Source organism: Nylanderia fulva, unplaced genomic scaffold, assembly GCF_048542155.1.
Source record: "Nylanderia fulva isolate GAGA-0341 unplaced genomic scaffold, ASM4854215v1 Scaffold42, whole genome shotgun sequence".
Lineage (NCBI taxonomy): Eukaryota > Metazoa > Arthropoda > Insecta > Hymenoptera > Formicidae > Nylanderia > Nylanderia fulva.
This window is the reverse complement of record NW_028190499.1, coordinates 678,618-698,487: the sequence shown is the minus strand read 5'-3', so window position 1 is coordinate 698,487 and position 19,870 is coordinate 678,618. Positions and strand designations below refer to the sequence as shown.

At 29.6% G+C, this 19,870-nt stretch overlaps 2 protein-coding genes across 4 annotated transcripts in view; one reads left to right on the top strand and one right to left on the bottom strand.

The window, feature by feature from the left end:
• Positions 1-19,870, top strand: part of Hr4 (nuclear hormone receptor 4) — a 213,556-nt gene that overhangs the window by 81,178 nt on the left and 112,508 nt on the right. The gene's annotated exons all lie outside the window — the stretch shown is intronic.
• Positions 1-19,870, bottom strand: part of LOC114936085 (uncharacterized) — a 277,220-nt gene that overhangs the window by 155,752 nt on the left and 101,598 nt on the right. For all 3 annotated transcript variants that reach the window (XM_029309106.2, XM_029309107.2, XM_029309105.2), the window contains one exon: positions 9,029-9,141. In XM_029309106.2, coding sequence (XP_029164939.1) covers positions 9,029-9,141 — 113 coding nt within the window. The remainder of the gene's footprint in view (positions 1-9,028; positions 9,142-19,870) is intronic.

The following is a 19,870-nucleotide window of genomic DNA, read 5'->3' as shown; positions in this document are numbered from 1 at the left end:
TAGAATGCCCCTAGTAATGCCGATATGCGACGCTTTCGAACCCGTTAATCGCGCCGCTCGCAATTTCGACACGGCCGTATGTCACAACATCGCCAACGTCGGCCGGTTTAGGATATTTATGTTATGAAGCCCGAACGCAAATTCGTCTCGATGACGTTTCCGGGGTCGCGTTCCCATTTCGACGAAGTTCGCGCTCGATTTTAAGGGAGAGAGAGAGATTTCGTGTCTCGCGCGCACACGTTAAAATCGATTTTTATATGTGCGACTTTTTCTCGATATAACTTATGCATTTTTGTGCATATATTTACACGTGTAGCTTGTAATACGAGGAGATAAAACTCATTTTTTCCGAGCATACGTCCCTTTAGAATATTTCGCAAATATTTGTATTGCGAACTCGAACTCTTCCCACACGGATTATACTCTGTTATATTTAGTAAATGTTATATATAAAAATATATATATTATATATATATTTTTTTTTATGTATTTGTCCAACAATTGCTAAATTAAAAATTAATTATCTTATACAGTTGTTTAAAAAATTTCGCGTAATTTATTTTACGAACTCAAACTCTTTCTTCACAGATTATATTCTGTTATATTTAGTAAGTGTTATATGTAAATATTATATAAAAAAATATATATAATATATACATATATATATTTTTTTTTATGTATTTGTCCAAGAATTGCTAAATTAAAAATTAATTATCTTATACAGTTGTTTAAAAAATTTCGAGTAATTTATTTTAGGAACTCGAACTCTTTCTTCACAGATTATATTCTGTTATATTTAGTAAGTGTTATGTATAAATAATATATATAAAAATTTATATAATATATACATAAATATATGTATTTTTTATATATTTGTCCAACAATTGCTAAATTAAAAATTAATTATCTTATAGTTGTTTAAAAAATTTCGAGTAATTTATTTTACTCGATATACATAAATATGAAATATTACGATTAATTAAATATCACGCGATTAATTGAAGATTAAAACTGTAACTGCGTTATCCGTGCAACAAAATGTGTGCAAGGTATCGCGAGATGAAATTTTGGTTACACAATATTCGCGATTTTACTCTCGAGAGTTTATTTTTCGCGCTTTTATTCGACGCGCATGTAAATTGTATTTTATAAATTATTTTTCTCTGGTGTATTATTTACTTGATAACTTTTATATTCGCCACAAATTTTTCATTGAAACATTATATTTAACGCGACATTAAACTTTGTATTAATCTGTCCACGAATTTGAACACTTGTTTATCAATAAACTTTTGGTGTTTGTTCATTCATTCGACTCTTTTAATGATATATAAATCAATAATTTATTAATCGAAAATTCTTTATATCATGACAGTTTGATGATGAGAAATAATTGTTGAGAAAGAAATATATCTTTTGTGAGACGTTTAAGTTTTTCTATTTGTCGGCGGAATTTCATAAATATTTCGAAGACATAAAGATGTGACGATAGTCGATCGTTAAAATTTGCCCGTCGACGACGCGTGGAAGCTTTAAAAGCTTCGTGCCTGCTCGATCCTGTTAGAAGTTTCAAGACTTTGTTACTAGCATGATAAGGTCGCAAAGTCGATTAATTACGTTTGCCAATTATAAGCCATTTACGTTGTAAATACCGAGATGGCGAATTTACGTGTTTAATTATAATTTCCGCGTCAAGTTTTTTTCTTTTTTCTACGACGAGATTCTCTCAACGATTCCTTAACACACTGGAATATTGCTTTAATTACGTACGAACGAAGTTTGAAAAAAGTTTAGAAAAGTAATGTACATATCGCGCTTAATTTTCACACGATTTATATTCCCTGCAATTTTTTTTAAGATACATAATTTTAAATTCGAATGAATAACTGTAAGAAAAAAAATCGGATGTAAATATCGGTATTTTATTTCACGAAGGAGATAAACGATCGTCTAGATTCTCATATAATAATTCACTCTCGTAACACATTCCTCGGAAGTTTCGGAGTTATACTCTCGATCGAAGATCCGTATCGACGTATTCGTTTTATCCCGCGAACTTATTTGGCGCGAGAACGTCATGTATAGAAAATTCATGTCTTTCCAAAGATCGCACGTTCGAAAACTTCCTCTGTCGCATCGAAATAATCTCATCGATATATATTTTCGCTCGCGCGCATGAAATTTTTATGAGCTCCGCTGCTTACAAAAAAATAAATAAGATAAAAATTAATGAAAGTAAAATTAATCAAACATATTTTATATTATACTGTGATAGATATTAATATTTTTAGTGTCCCATACAGCACAAAATATTTTTAACATCTTTTAAAATATTTCTTAAAAGATAAAGTAATTTTCGAAAATATTTTTAAAATGTTTCTACGTCCGCTTTTTCGTGTTTAAAAAATATTTTTAAATGTAGATTTAAACTAATATTTCAAAAATATGTATCAAATATTTAAGAAAATATTATCTGACAAGCGATAAAGAAAAACATTTTAAAAAATATTTTTAAAAGTTTTTCAAAATATTCTAAAAAACGTTATCAGAAAAAATTTTTAAATTATTTAAAAATATTCTTAGAACCATTTTAAAATGTTTTTATGCAATATTTTATAGAAAAATTAGAAATATTTTTTGAAAACATTCATAATATTTTGTGCTGTATAGGGTAGTAAATATTAATTAAAAAAACTCTTACAAAATTCTTCCAATATTGTCCCACGATTACCATGATTTTCCGGGTAAATAAGAGAAAATTCCCTCTGCGTAGGTGTTGAAAATATAAGGAAAATTTTCGCGTGAAAAAAAAAAGAATAAAAAATTCTCCGCGCATTTACCCGATCGGAATTCGTTCGATCGTACAGGCGCCATGTCGTTACTATTATTATCATTGCCGGTACTTATTCGTACGACAAATGCTAATGCCACCGCGAATTAGTTCACGGTGCTCCTCCCATTCTGCCCCCTAGCCAGCGGCGACAGTGCACACACCCTCTCTCACCCCTTCCTCCCCCGCGATCTGTCAGCGATCCGTTCTTCCGCTTGTGGAGCATAATTGCTATCGCAAACTGTGCGCCGGGTTGTCCTTCGACCGGCTGGTTGCATAACAAAATGCGCCGAGAGCGTATGTTTCTTGGCGAACGAACCGATCCGTGTCATGTGGACCATCGATTGTTTCAGGTGCAATGTGCATTTAAACTTTGATCATCGAGTCTTGAGCCTTTCCGCTGCGATCGCGTGCCGAAATATTGTCATGAATAATGGTTATTTTTATATTTATATTATAATATTTAATATTTGGCTAAATTGCAGTTCTCACTGATTTTTTAAAAATTTATGATAATTGAAAATTGTTGAATATAAATTATGATAAAGTAATAAGTTACTATTATTATCGCAATATTGTCATGAATAATAGTTATTTTTATATTTATATTATAATATTTAATATTTGGCTAAATTGCAGTTCTCACGGATTTTTTAAAAATTTATGACCAATCGCCTTGCATATCTATTGGTCAACAGCAAAGAATCGTTTCAATTTTATATTTTAATATTTAACTAACTTTGTATTTTTAACATTTAACTTTGTATTTTAATATTTAACTTTTATGTATTGATAAAGACTGTAGTGCAGTCGAAACGTTTACAATTTATATCGATTCTGTAACGAAATGTTAATTTAATTATTTAACTATTAATAAAAATTTTTACACCTTATTTATTTGCTCGTTCAGTTGGCCTACTATATATGATTTATTAAAAAAGTTATTTTTATATTTATATTATAATATTTAATATTTGGCTAAATTGCAGTTCTCACGAATTTTTTAAAAATTTATGATAATTAAAAATTGTTGAATATAAATATTATGATAAAATAATAAGTTACTATTATTATCGCAATATTGTCATGAATAATAGTTATTTTTATATTTATATTATAATATTTAATATTTGGCTAAATTGCAGTTCTCACGGATTTTTTAAAAATTTATGATAATTGAAAATTGTTGAATATAAATTATGATAAAGTAATAAGTTACTATTATTATCAAAATATTGTCATGAATTATAGTTATTTTTTTATTTATATTATAATATTTAATATTTGGCTAAACTGCAGCTCTCACGGATTTTTTTTATAAATTTATGATAATTGAAAATTGTTGAATATAAATTATGATAAAGTAATAAGTTACTATATTATTATCGAAATATTGTTATAAATAATAGTTATTTTTATATTTGTTATAATATTTAATATTTGTGGCTAAATTGCAGCTTTCATGGATTCTTTTAAGAATTTATGATAATTGAATATTGTTGAATATAAATTATGATAAAATAATGGTAATGATATTTATCACCTCATATTCATATTATAGATGTTACTATTATTATTAATATTATTAGTGATTCAATAGATAGTAAATCATGCGAAGGAGTGTTAAATCGAACACGTCACGTGGATTATGCAAGATGACGGCGCTATTTCTTCATAAACTACGCATATTTACGACACAAGAAATTGCAACGTACTTTAATGATAGAAGCAAAAATGTAACTATAGATCTCGTTGAAGTTTGCAGTGTACTTGAAGCGAAAAATAGAAATTTAATAATACCAAACAGACCTACAGAAATGGTCATAAATGGTAATTTATGTACACATCAAATTATTAAATTGTTACAGAGTGTTAACCGATACGATACACAACGGCAGATATGTAACACACAAAAATGATCCATAAAATGCAAATAGGTTCAAATTATGTATACATAAAATAATGTGCTCAAAATATTTAATGTTATAAAAAAAATTGCGTGTAATGGAATTTGTCGTTTTTTAAACAAATTTAATATAAAAACAATAGTGTAATTTTCAAAAAAAATGTACATACATATATACATATATATAAATTTACATTTATACATATATGTATAAGCTTTTATGAAATGTAATAAATAAAAATTTAATTTAATCTAAATATATTCTAAATTTCTTAATATGTTTACATAAAAAATATCAATTATAAATATAGTATTAGAAGTATTTAAAAAATTTGGAAATAAAAAATCTATATCTTATATACATTATATTATACAATGATATAAAATAAATCACCATTACGAGCAATTAATTTTGCAATAAATAAATAATAAGTAAATTATAAATTCTGCTCATGCTGTGGTTGCGTCGTTTGAGGTCTCCTTTCTTCTCTTGATCGTTCCTTGTTGCTTCTTAATGATATTCACGAGACACTTTCGAAAATACTAATATCAATTGTTAATTACAATCACGCGCGCACTAATTAAAATACCACTTTTTATACGGCACTCTTGACGTTAATCACATCTTATTATAATGTGATAGGAGAAAAATGCAAAAATTGCGATATCGATAACTCAAGAATTATGCGACGAAATTCACGCATCACTAATCGCAAGACTAACTTTGTTTACTAAAAATAGTATAAGTTTGCATTTAAATGCAACTTTACTATCTTGCGTTATATTAATGAATAAATATAAGAGCCAAGATTGAAGATAAATAATGTAAAGAATGTGATATCGCAAATATATGATCGTCTTGTCGTTGATTATTCATACAATTTCAATCGAACAAATCACGTAAAAAATACCCGTTTTAACAGACTAAAATTAAATAATATACGCATCGATTTTTTCCTACATTGGCAAAGTATTAAAATGTGATTATGATCCATAGCTAAAATTTAAGCATGATAACTAAATTTCAGGTTGCAATAGAGGGATAGCTAAAATTTAGCTTTAGGAGTTAATTTTGGAAAATTCAATTGATCAGATTTCTTTATATTCATCGCGAAATGCGCGCACAATCTCATGCGATAATACGATAATTAGCAATTACTGACCTATATAATTAATTTTCGCAATTATCATCTCTTAATCAGCAATTAACTCGATTCGTGGAGTATCAAAATAATCAATTATTAACAAAAATCTGAAATATAAAACAAATCGAGTCTATATCATACGGCGCATTAAATTAGTACAGTCGTGCTATTTTAATACTTGTCTGCGTAGTAAGAATTCAGCATCGAGACTGCTAAAACATGTATGTTGTTGTTCAATCAAAATCTTTCGTGAATAGTCAACAAATTAATGACACATTTTTGGATATTACATATTTATCTTTAATTTTAACTCTTATTTATTCGCTTACATAATGTAACACGAGACAGAAAAGTTATCTTAAAATGCAAGAGAGTATGTTATCTGTTAGAAAGATAGTATCGCGATAGCTACATAATTTTTTCGCGTTGTTCTCTCGTCACAACACAATAAAGTATCTATCGCGATTAACGTCAAGAGTGTCATGTAAAGTATTGTGCAATTATCGTTATTCTCCGACGATTAGTGTGCACACAATCATAATTAATCATATTTTAATGTCTTGCAAATAAAGAAGCAAGAGACGAACAAGAGAAAAAAAGGAGTCCGGAAATACGTCAAGCGACGACGGAGCAACCATGGGATAAGCAGAATTTCATTTATTTATTATTTATTATACTTATCAAATTATAATTGCTCGTTTATTTCTACGATTAGTGATTTATTTTGTTTGTTATATAATATAATACATATAGAGAATATGCCAGTTTTTATGTAAAAATTATTTAAATATTTAAAACAAAAAAATGGATTTTTATTTATCATATTTGATGAAAGTTTACATCTAAATTCTTTTTTTATTGATTAGCTTTAAAAGTTTAAATAAAAAATTCTATTGCGCGCAACAATGTTTTTTTTTTTTTCAAATGTTAATTACTTGGGGCACTATTTTATATACATAATTTGAATGTATTTGTATCTTACAGATCAACGCTGTATACTACTACAACTCCGTCGCTGCGCGCCATATTGGTGAGTTTTGATTTTTTATACACATATCATTTATATATGGAAATATATAAAATTTTTTCTCCAAACTTCAACGAGTCAACTACTGATCATTATTTATTTGGAACACATTAGTGTAGGTCATGGTCTCAGATTGTAAAAGGGAATATTTAAATTTTTACTATCGTGATTATATAAATATATTACATTTATATAAATTTTTTATATAAATATATTACACTTACATTACGATAATTATTTTACGAAAAATAAATTTCGAAATGTATTATATTTTACTTTTTGATATAATAAAATTCTGCGTTTGCTCAACAAACCATAAAATTGCGAAATTGACATCGATTCTATTTCAGACAGCTATATGCATCAAGCAATTGAAACGTGAGAAATATTTTGCAGCAAGATGTTTATAAGACCGCAAAACGTGCACTTTTAGCAAAACATCGAACATAGGACGTCTTTAAAATTTTTGCACACCCATCTTGTCTCGAATTTGTTGTTAAAAATTCTCGACAAATGCGTTAATAATATTATAATAATAATATAATAATAATATAAACAAAAATACTTCAATAGTATTAATAAATTTCTAAGAATAATACTCTTAATTAAGTGAGCAATTCGTTTTATTAAATAATCTTTTAAAAGCTTTTAAATATTTCTTACTATTAAAAATAGTAAGCTGTAAAATGTAAATACTAAATAAGCACAATAAAAAGTAGGTACTTTTTACACTTGTGCATATAAAATAATTGCATTCTAGTTTAGAGATGCACACACACAAAAATTTGTTAGCAAATTAAATTAAAACTACTTTATATAAATGTATATGTATATTGTAAAAATTTTTATTTACTTACCCAAAACAGTTTGTTACGAAAGATCGACTTTAACTTTTCATCATGACTATAGTTTAACAAAAATAGTTTTTAATCATCGTATTTATCTCGACTAAATAGTTTTTGTACGGCAGTTGTACAAGATAAAAAAATATGCAAAATATATATGATGGAAGGTTTATGGCAAAATAAACTGATGAAACTCACCAATGACTCTATCCTCCTTCTTATACACGACAGTAAATTTACCGGCATAACACCTGCGCGTTTTTCATAAAAATGCTAACGCCAGCTAGACGGTCATAATTTTTAATAAAATCTGACAGAATTTCAAATAATTTGTTCCGAAGGAAGATCATGAAACACCTTATATATATCGCTGATAAATATAAGTAGTGGCCCAACAAAAATTAATTTACCGTATAATATGACATAAAACAAGAGCAAATAAGCTAGTTTACGCTCCACATTATTAGAACTGTAAAGCGATACAAAATACTATAAAAAGTGCATTTCGAAAAAACGTTTAATTTACGTACAAATAAATTAAATAAATTTAAACATTTATAAATACGAAAATTAAGTTAGTGTAAAATAACACCTATATATTATTTTATTGATTATTTGCATTAATATAAAATGATATTCCTACAACACAAAGAATTTCGTCGGGACTCTCGCACGAATGTCACGCGCTCGTTGACATCCGACTAATCCTACGCACTCCCATGTATTGAAGAAAAGAATATATAATCGCAGAAATCTGCATCGTCGGATATTTTTCTCGCACAGCCAGGGTGGATCCAAGGTCTGACCTCCCTTCGAGAATCGCGCGGAAGGTTTCGATGAAACGCGAGGGCTCTTAGGGGGAGAAACGCGCGTGAAGGAACGTGCACGCGTCGCGCGGGTGTGCTAGAGCGAGAGGCTCTCTCGAGCGAGGGAGAGAGAGAGAGGATCGTGGAAAGAGAGAGACGGCCGCAAAATGTGCAGTCGGTGTGAGCGAACCGAGAGAGGCGCTATGTGACGACTGACCCAGTTACGCGGCGGAGGTAATGACCGATACTACGCTACCTAACCCTCCTTCTCTTTCTCTTCTCCTACTCCCTTCCACCTCCAGCCGGGAGTTCCGATCCCTCCTTGCGCCACGGTGGTTCTCGACGTGCGTATATGCATTACGTGTATTATACACATGTATCTATACGCGTACACGACGAGAGGAGAAAGACGGACGTTGCATGTACGGTATGTGGGAGCGATATAGGGATGTGATGTGTAGAGACTCACCAGAGGCGCAATAGGTTGTAAGCTCCACGGTGGTTGAATTCCTTCGAAGGGTGAAAGGGTCCTTGGCGGATGACGTTGCTGCTCGGAGCTGCGAACGTCCGGGTTAAGGCCAGCTAAAAGAAAAAATGAGAATAGTCAGTTATAACAAGGCATTCAATCGTTATTTCATGCCTCATTTTTATATTTTTATTGTCTGTACAAAGATAAGATGACGCCAAAGTTTCTTCTAGATAATCTTCTAGAGAACACTGAAAATGTGTAATATTCTAATATTTTTTAAAAATAATTAAATAATGATAATAATTATTAATATTATTTTCTTGTTTTTTTTAAATATTGAAATATTATAATATTACACATATTCAGTGTTTGCTGTTATCTAAATAAAATTATATAGATAATCATTTATATTTTTCTTATCTGTACAAAGATAAGATGGCGCCAAAGTTTCTTCTAGATGGTCCATGTAATTTTATTTAGATAACAACAAACACTGAAAATGTGTAATATTCTAATATTTTTTAAAAATAATTAAATAATGATAATAATTATTAATATTATTTTCTTGTTTTTTTTAAATATTGAAATATTATAATATTACACATATTCAGTGTTTGCTGTTATCTAAATAAAATTATATAGATGATCATCTGGATGAATATAATATATGATTTATAAGATGAATTTACATATTTTTATCTCATCTTTATCTAGCCAATTTTAAAATCATCTAAGCACAACACTGCACATATAATTCACAAAGCCATCCAAGACCAGATAAAAAAGTCTATGATAATAAGAAAAATTTTGTTTCCATCCATAAAATACTGTTCTACCATAATATTTCTCTAGGTATGAATAATATTTAAAATAAAACTTTCTATCATCAAACAAGTATAAATAATATTCTGTTCAACGTCCTGCTAAAAAATATCGGAAGAATATATTTCATCATCCTTGATATTTATATAAGAGACTATAAATCATACACATACGCGTAAAAAAATTATTCGTAAAAAAGGAAAATCTCAACTATTTCTGAGGTCGATTATACATACTATGAGTTTCTATTATTAAAGGCATAAAAAGCCGATGTGTTCTCTATCGGGACGCGTAATGAGTGCAAAGCTCGGAGCTTTCAACGAGTTCACATGAAGGGATCCTTGACCAACGCAAAGGGTCCTCTTCTCGTGCACGATGTGCACGCTCTACTTGCGATTACTCCGATTGACGGAGATAGAGAGAGAGAGAGAGAGCTTCTTCGTGCGAAACCCCGATGGTGGAGAGCGACGATGCGGACGACGAAGATCGTCGATGATGGAGAGAGAGCGGAGTCCTTTTTCACGATCACCTCGCGATCGCGAGATCTTTTTTTCTCCTGAATTTCCGCGTGCGAGTTTATAATCGTTGCGTTGCGCAACGCGAGATATCGCATTAACTATCAATTGCGCGATATATCGTGACTGTTAATGTAGTCGTAAACATTATACATATTGAAAATGAGTATTTGCCACATTGTTCAAAGAATGACTATTAAATATGCATGAGGGACTAGCACATTACTGCATTGTGACGTCTAATTATTAGCTACCGAGTTTTGCTACCAGTCTGACGAGCCTGTAGTTTCTCGATAATTGTTGTCCAAATGAGAATTTCGCACAACTACGGCCCCAATGTGTCTTGTGCGTGCGTATGTGTAGTTTATACAAATTTATTATTATACGCAAAGCATCATTTTTATCATGCAAAAACATCATTTTTATTAAAGTATTTATTTCATAATTTTCTAATATATTAAATAATATATTAAATATATATTAAATATAATATATTTAATATATTAAATATATTTAGTATATTATATATATTTAATATATGTATTAAATGTAATAAAAATATATTAAATAATTTTTAAATATATTATAATATTGTGTAGTTTGTAAAAACTGATTATTATATTCAAAGGGATCTTTATAAACTTGTCTATATATATATATATATATGTGTAATTTTTAAATATGATTAAAAAATGTATATTTTATAATTTGATTAAAATACTTATTTCATAATTTTCAATATAATATTTTTATACATTGAAAAATCTGCATGTAAAGTCTTTGACTAGCAAGATGATTCGTTTTCCTCCTATAGAGTAAGGTCGAAGGATATTACACGATGATTCACAATTGCGCACAAGGCAAGGAGTCATTGCTCGTGCGCAAGGTGGACTCGTAAGAAGTCGAGAGAGAAAAAAATTGACAACCTTGTTGCCGCTGATTTACAACGTGTGACGGACGAGGAACTTGTGCTATGCGCGCAAGCGAGTTACTCGAAGAATAGAGTTGCATTGGTATGTAGGCATCCCGTTTGCGAAATATCCTGCACGACGGCGCATTTTAAAACCTAGAACCCGTATGCGTTTATTACATACATGAGATATTGTGTATAAAAAATGGCATAAAGCAAAAATAAGCCCTTAATTATTCTTACGCTAATTAATGACTCTGAATTTTTATCTTTAAGGAGCAGTAAATATATGTAATTGTTTTGCATATGAATATTTTTTATTATTTTATTTTATTATTCTTTATTTTCCTATTTATTATTTTTTTATTATTTATACACAGAGAATTTTCTCTTCAAATTTACCGTGAAAATCATGGTAATCGTGAGATAATATGGTATTGGTTTCTCTGATTAAATATTTATCACAATAAAAAAATTAAAATTCACCCACAATAATATATAAAATACGTTCGATTAATTTTATTACGTACATATTAATATTTCTTAATAAGGATAAATTTTAAGAGAAAAATCTCTCCGCATACTATTATTAAATAATATATTTTTCATAATAAATTATATCTAAATAAATAACTGCAAGCATAAAAAATCTATAAGCTTAAAAATGAAAATTCGTGTTTTAGAAATCAAATAAATAAGATATTCTAAAAAAGGAACTTGCGACAATTTCTAAACGAATTATCGGAGAATGAAATCTGGAGAGACGGCGAGTTAAAGAAGCTGCGCGAGTGTTGCAATTACGATTATATTTATATATATATATTAACATATAATATTTTTTTCTCGCTTTATTCGCGCTAGAACCGACCTGTTTACGTGGCTGCGACTGCACGGTCGAAGTTTAATGAAGATCTGGGTCACAGACGGCGTTTGGAATCCTTGAATCGTACGCTCGCGCGAACTCCCGCGATAGAAGAGAGGAAAAAAAAAACGTTCACCTATAGCGAATAGGAGTCTCTCGTTCCAGAAGTCGTTGCCGGGGATAGCCTCGATGTATATGCATGCCATACCCCTGGCACTGAGGTCGGCGCCGTTTCTCGGCGACTTAAAGAAGGCAGACAAGGATTCCGCGCGTACTTGCCACTCGCTGTAGGTCACAGTCAAGTTGCGCTTTTCTTTACATTAAACCTTACGTAATTTTGTGGAATAAGTCAGGTTTCGCGCCCCCAGTCGGAAATTCCGAACGACGACGCACATCCGCGAATGTATAATCCGGGATCGGACAAAGCGAACACGTCGCGAATTGACGCAACGCGTTATTTGAATAGAATGCGGAATAGCTAGAAGATATTTACATCTTTCGGAATGTCGTTTGAAACAGAATGTATTCTACAATTGGAATATATATATCAAGTAATATCTGTTTTTTTTTTTTTTTTTTTTTTTTTTATATATATATTTTTTGTAATAATTTCTGGAATAAAATGTATATAATAAAAATCGTTAATTAATATCTATGTAAAAAATATTTAATTATATTTCTAATTTAGCAATAATGTGAAATAAGAATTACACCAGACATGATTTCATGATTATCTCCTCTTTATATAAATATAGTAAAAAATGATGAAGTAATTTGTTCAGCAAATAATTCATAGAAATGCTTTATCTTATATGTATCACCGTGCTTGTGCTATCGTAGAAAAAGTTCTAGATATTTGCAAGAGTAATAGTCTCGATTGTCAATGACGACGAAAATGATAAAGTATCAGCGACTTCATCTTCATTTTCGTTCCGTGACACGTAACGATTTTCTATGTAGTTTCTCCTATAACTTCGAAAAAAAATCGCGCACGTAAAGACATCGTTACATAACAATCGACTTTAAGGTTTTCAGCACGAAACCCGAGATTTTATCACCCGCCTGCTCTACATTTTGCAAGGAATATAATTCGGTACGGCGTATTACCCATTACGACATTCAGGCCGAATATTCTACGACAATTTCAAGCGAAGCGGCAACGCAATTCTATTTGCGTTTTTATCTTTCGAGAAACTATGGAAAACAATTTTTTCATCATCCTTTAATTAAAAAAATTTTTTTTTTTTTTCATTTCATGCACAGTTGAAACATTTTTGTTAAATTTAACACATGTCCCAAACGGTCCACAGAAATGTTTGTGTTAATTTGACACAATATGGATATGTTAAATGGAGACACAAATATTGTGTTCATATTTTAGCACACAATAAATGCAAATAAATTTTGTGTAAAATTAACAAAAAATTTTATCATCTCCACTTAGATTATAAAATATAAAATTAATTTTTTCTGTAAATTTCAACAGAAAATCTTGTCACTAATAAAGCAGAACACATTTATTGTGTAAAATTAAAAATAGATGCACATTGTGTTATTTTTACATTTTTTCAGTTTTTTTTAATAATTTAACATTTAATATAAATTTAACGTATAAGACGGGCAACAAGAGCCAAATCGCGGATGACAATGCGTTATCCTAACGAAACTAAATAATTTTCCGTTAGAATTAAATACCGGTGCACAAGGCATTTAACATTTAAGTTCAATTAACAGAACAGTAATATGTTAAATTAACATACGAAATTTTTACATTAAACACAAATTTTTCTCCTGTGTTCCGATTCATGCATGTTGATGCATAATATGATAAATAGTTATAGACAATCCTTTTGATAAAATGGAATTGTTAAATGTGGCAATCGTCGCGCTGCCGACAAATTCACATGTTCTTCGACATTGCGAAAGTGTTTGCCTTATCCGTCTGTAAAAAAATCCGGACTTTCAATCGCAATCCTTGACTAAAGGCGCAAAGGGCAATCGAGCCACGGTACTGAATAATGATCTCGTGGGAGACGTTTTGCGTGGCGTGTGCAACCAGCAGCAGCACAATATGCAGCTGCGTTCTGCACTAGATCTTGAACACTTTCAATGACAAGCCGTAGACGACGAGATGGCGACGGCGGCAGTCGAGAGAGAGAGAGAGAAAAAGAGAGGGACACAAATTATCCGACCGAGCCCCGACATAGTCCTCCTACTAGTAGTGCGCGATAAGACGAAGTAGGCCAAGCAAAAATTCGTCGATACCTCGCAAAAGTAGGCGGAAAAATGAACGCGAGCGCGATAGCGAAGTTTAATGCCAACGCTTTCTATGTCCGAACAACGTAGCTTATTTCTTTTCATTTGTGCACAAAAAATTGGTATTCATCTTTTCACATGTCAGCGACATTCATGATACCACTACTGTTAGGTTTTTATTATTTGTATACGAATAAAATAAACGTCTTTCTAATAAATAATAAAGATACCCAATCTATCAAAATATAAAATTCTATATTAATAGAATTAAAATTAAATATTATTCATTCTAATATTAACCTTAAATTTATAAATCTTATTAATAAACTAATTAAAAATAATTTAAATATAATAAATGAATAAATATATAAATTTAATCAAAATTATTTAAGATAATTTTACATCTTATATTTTTAACTCCACAAATTAAAATTTTCTTTAAACTACTTAAATTTATATAATATTAATTCTTAAAATAATATAGTTAAATTTAATAAAATAAATATTAAAGGATAAATATGAATTACTGAAATAAATAAATCTTTTAAATTAATTAAATATAAATTTATTTCTAAATTTTAGGCTATATCTCGAATTTGATCGCAATAGAAAAATTAAAAAAAAATTATTCGAGTTGCAATATAATTTTTCGCATTATTTATAATTTTTTGTATTATAATGATGCTTTTATGAAAATCACAATTTTTTGATATCACGTTATGGAAATAGTTTGAATTTTTATATATTATTTGAACAATTCTAACGATAAATTTTTATGTGAAACTTGCAGTGTTTTTTATATAAACTTTTATTAATTTAAGTTGAACGTTCTTGTGTATGCGTTAATATTTAATATCAAAAATATCAGTGAAACTACCCAATATGCGTGGTGCATGCATATTCATGTCAAAGTTTCCCTAACGCTGTTATCTCTCCTGCTTCGTGTACAGATAACATTTTACTTATAGCCGTCCTACGCAAATGTTACGATGACGTCCATTTAAATCACACACAAAGAAGACATTTCATAATAATTAAATAATTATCTATATTTCCCCAAAAGAAGTCTAATTTAATATCGCAGCATTTTGTAAGGATTAAGCTCGGATTATAAAATCGACATAATCGATGATTAATTTTCCAAAAAATAAAAGAATATATATCCTGTCAACAATTAATGTTTAAAAAAAAATTAGCTAAATTTTAGCTGTGGCAACTAATATTTTTAGCTATATAGATTAACGGAGAATTCTATAGCCAAAAATATTAGCTATCATACCTAAATTACAGGATGTCTCAAAATTATCGGACACTCTGTTAATTATTCCTAAGATTATTTGGAAACGATTTTTGCTCAGCAAAACTGTCGAGGGAGATCATGGTTTTTTTAATTTTTGCCATCATTATGTATCTTTGTAACTAAGCCTTAAATTAAAATTCTACTAAAGTAAACTCTACCTGAAATTAATTGAAGAATGTGATTTTGTGAATATTTCATTTCCACAAGACTTAGTTTGCGAGAAACCTTTTATTTTTAATCGCTTATAACTCAAAAATTATGGGTGCCTCGACATTTTTGCTAAAGAAAAATACAGGATGTCCAGCAGACTTAATGAAAAAAATTCCCTGATTTTTTCAGTTTTCCAAGACCAGAAATTAATTTTTTCTCTGACTTTTTAGTATTAATATTTTTTTCAAATATATAATTTGCATATATCTCTATATGATAAATCAATTAAATGTCAAATCATGAAATCTTTGAGTTAACAATGAAAAGGTTCGGACGTTAAAACAAAACTTTAAATTAATTATACAATAATTATATATATATTATATTTAACAACACAGAAAATTAGTGTGCTGGGAGTCGAGAAAAAGTTTATATTTATTTAATAAAAAAATTTCAAATTATCGAGACAAATGTAGAATAACGTGAAAACATTCAGATAAATATATAGTAAAATTTCCTGACTTTTCCCTGACAATTCCAGATTTATAAAATTCTCTGACAATGTCCGGTTTTCCAGATTTCCGCTACACAGAAAGAATTTTCTCTTAGAATTTATCCTGAAAATCATAATAATCATATGGTATTAGAAGAATTTTATAAGAATTTCTCTGATTAATATTTACCACAATAAAAATAATAATATCCACCACAATAAAATATAAAATATGTTCGATGAATTTTACTATGTACACATTAATATTTTTTATTATGATAAATATGAAAATCATGCAGAGAGATTCTTATAAAATTCTTCCAATACCATTCATGATCACCATAATTTTCGGGGTAAATTCTAAGAGAAAATTCTCTCCGTGTAGACACCCTGAAATCGTCTCCAAATAACCTGAGGAATTTTCCTATTAACAAACAGGGTGTCTAGTAATTTTAAAACACCCTGTACATAGTAACAATTTTTGTCCCGCATTATTTAGCACGTTTTATTGTATCTAACAGCATCTCGGGAATTGGACTCTGAAATTACATCGAATTCGATGCTTGCCGGAAATATAATTTGCACGACTCTCGTCGCGTCGGACTCATCCGGCCGTCGACGCGTTGCTTCATCGGGCGCGACGATGCGACAGCATCGAATCTGTCCATCGTCGTGTCCGTCGTCGTATTAGCGCGCGCAGTCGACGACGGGGTTCCGAGCGGAGCGGCTAGGCTTGCGTTCGGGTCGATGTATTCTCGGTTGTTTATTTAGGCCACGGGAGGTGAATCGTTCGCTCTCTTAACGCTGGCAAGCGGAACGCACGGCCGTGCGCGCACGCCTATTGCAAAAAAACGCGTGCACGCGCCGCCGCGTGCATGGGAAAGAGTTGTCACGTACCGCCGAGCATCGTCCCGATATCGTAAAGATCAAAGAAAAGTTCGCACAAGCGCGGAAAAATGTATCTGTTTATATACATATAAAAGGCAATAAGAGCTAATTAAGTTCTGTTATTAATATTTATTTGTGGAAAAAAATTTTTAACATAAAATATTAGACAAAAAAGTTCGAACGTTTCGGTTGCCTTTTTCAACCTTCTTCAGCGCATCATTTAAAATTAAAGATTATGATGCGCTGAAGAAGGTTGAAAAAGGCAACCGAAACGTTCGAACTTTTTTGTCTAATATTTTATGTTTAAAATTTTTTTCCACAAATAAATATTAATAACAGAACTTAATTAGCTCTTATTGCCTTTTATATGTATATTAATTTTTAAAGAGCTGTTACAAATTATATCCATCTGTTTATAATTATTCGCTTTAACAATTATTTTCCCATGTATGTATATTTTTTTTTTTTTTTACTTTATGAACCCTAATAGCACGCCATATCCGAAAGACATTCTGAGGATATCCAGAGGACATCCTCAGGATGTTCTCTGAACGTCTTCGGGATATGTGTGCTGTTAGGGAAATATATTGTGTATTGAATTACACTGAGCCACTAAAGCTGGATTCTTTAGGATTTTCGATTTTATTCCGATGAAAATTAAGAAGAACTTGTAAGTAGAAGGTTCGTTCGCAAATTAAAAATTTGAAGGCACCCGCAAATAATCGTAACAAATAATCAATAGTAATAAAAGAGATGGAATTTATTGGGTAATGAAAGCTCTCAGGGTCTTCTTTAATTTTATGATCCAATTTTCACGAAAATAAAATAAAAATAAAATATCGAGAATTAAAAATTTACAATGATTACAATATTCCCCCAATATAATCTAACATGTTTTTTCAACATTCGAAAAATTAATTGTAAATAATTCATTAGTATTGCGTCTCGAATAATCCTTGTTACGTCAAGCTCGAGTAAATCGTCTTGCACTTGCACTATTTGATTTATAATTCAACTTGTAGATTCTTTTATAATACAAAAAAGCAGATTAATCTTCTAATTGTACGTATCTATTTACTCATTTTCAATGATTTTCAAATATAAATTATGTAATATAAAACTTGCATGCACAAAACGATTTATTGTCTCTTTATATCGATATCATATTAATCGATTCTGGAATATCTTCGTGTGTTGCACCAAGGTAAAACGAGATCAAGACATCATGCTAAGTACACATCTCATATTTATTCCGCTCCCGCGATACAAAATATAATAAATGCGTAACTGATTGCGACATCTCGATGATGCAAGTCAGACAAAGTATGACAGCACCGGTGAATGGGTTCGGTCATATGCGTTATGTGCCTATATATCATATAATAGAAACGTAGTGTATGTAAAAAAAAATTACATATATATATATATATAGATTCATATAATATATCTACACAATTAATGCAAAAATATAAAGAGACGAAAGAGACAGAAACGGATATTAATAGTTTCTAATATTTTCCTAATAGAAACGATATTTAATAATTTTTTAATTTAAAAAAACCGTAAAAAAATTGTAAATCATTTTCTTGTATTTATAAAAATTATGTTAAAATAATCTTGTCAATATTTATGCACAATTGTAATGTATATAAGAATAAATATAATAATCACATTTTATACCAAGCTTATATTGAGAACAAACAATTCTCATAAAGGCTTATTCGGCCACATTATTTGTTTGTAGAATAAAAAATTCGCGATTAAAAGAAAAGTTATACTTTCTTTATTCCATTATATTCTGTTATGTTTACGAAGAACTTCCACATTGTTTAATTGAAACGGATAGAATCTCCTACCATATTGGAATGCAATTGCGATTAATCGAGATACCTAGCTTCTGACCTTGTACGAGATGAATTTATACAGATACACATATTACACGTGTACGATAAAAGATATTACGATACAAATACAATGAAATACACTATGCATAATTATCATATGGACATTTTTTTAGATTTAAGGAAAGATTTTATATTTTTAAAATGTGTTAAAACGCTACAATTTTTAATGAGAATCCTAATTGTATTATAATATAACAAAATTTCGAGTGTTACATATTTTAATGACATTTAATGACATAAAATATATATGCTTTAAATAAATGGTTATGTTATAAAATATTTATTTCAACGAAATATAGCTATTTTTTATGATTACTTCCACAGAGCGCTTTTAATTTACACAGCGAAAAACCAATATCAAAAAAAGTAATATGTAATATTTAAATATAATGGTAGATTAAAATGGGAAAAAGCAATAAAGAGTTATTTTTGTAGAATGTTTTCCATAAGAATTTCGCAGAAGTAGTAGTTTATAATTTAAATGCCACCAATAAAAAGTTCCAATTGAAAATAAAAGTTCGCCACTTAGTTTGTTAAAGCAGCCTTGCCGAAAAAATTCTATTTATAATTAATAAGAATTGAAATAAAAGAGAAAGAAAGAATTAATTATCTGATTAAATTTGGATGGAAATATTTAAAAGATTTATTGTAATCTATTGAATGATAACTGCTTCGTGCAAGTTTCCACAAATAAAATATAAAAATGTGAAAATTAAATTATATAAATAGACACATGTAACCA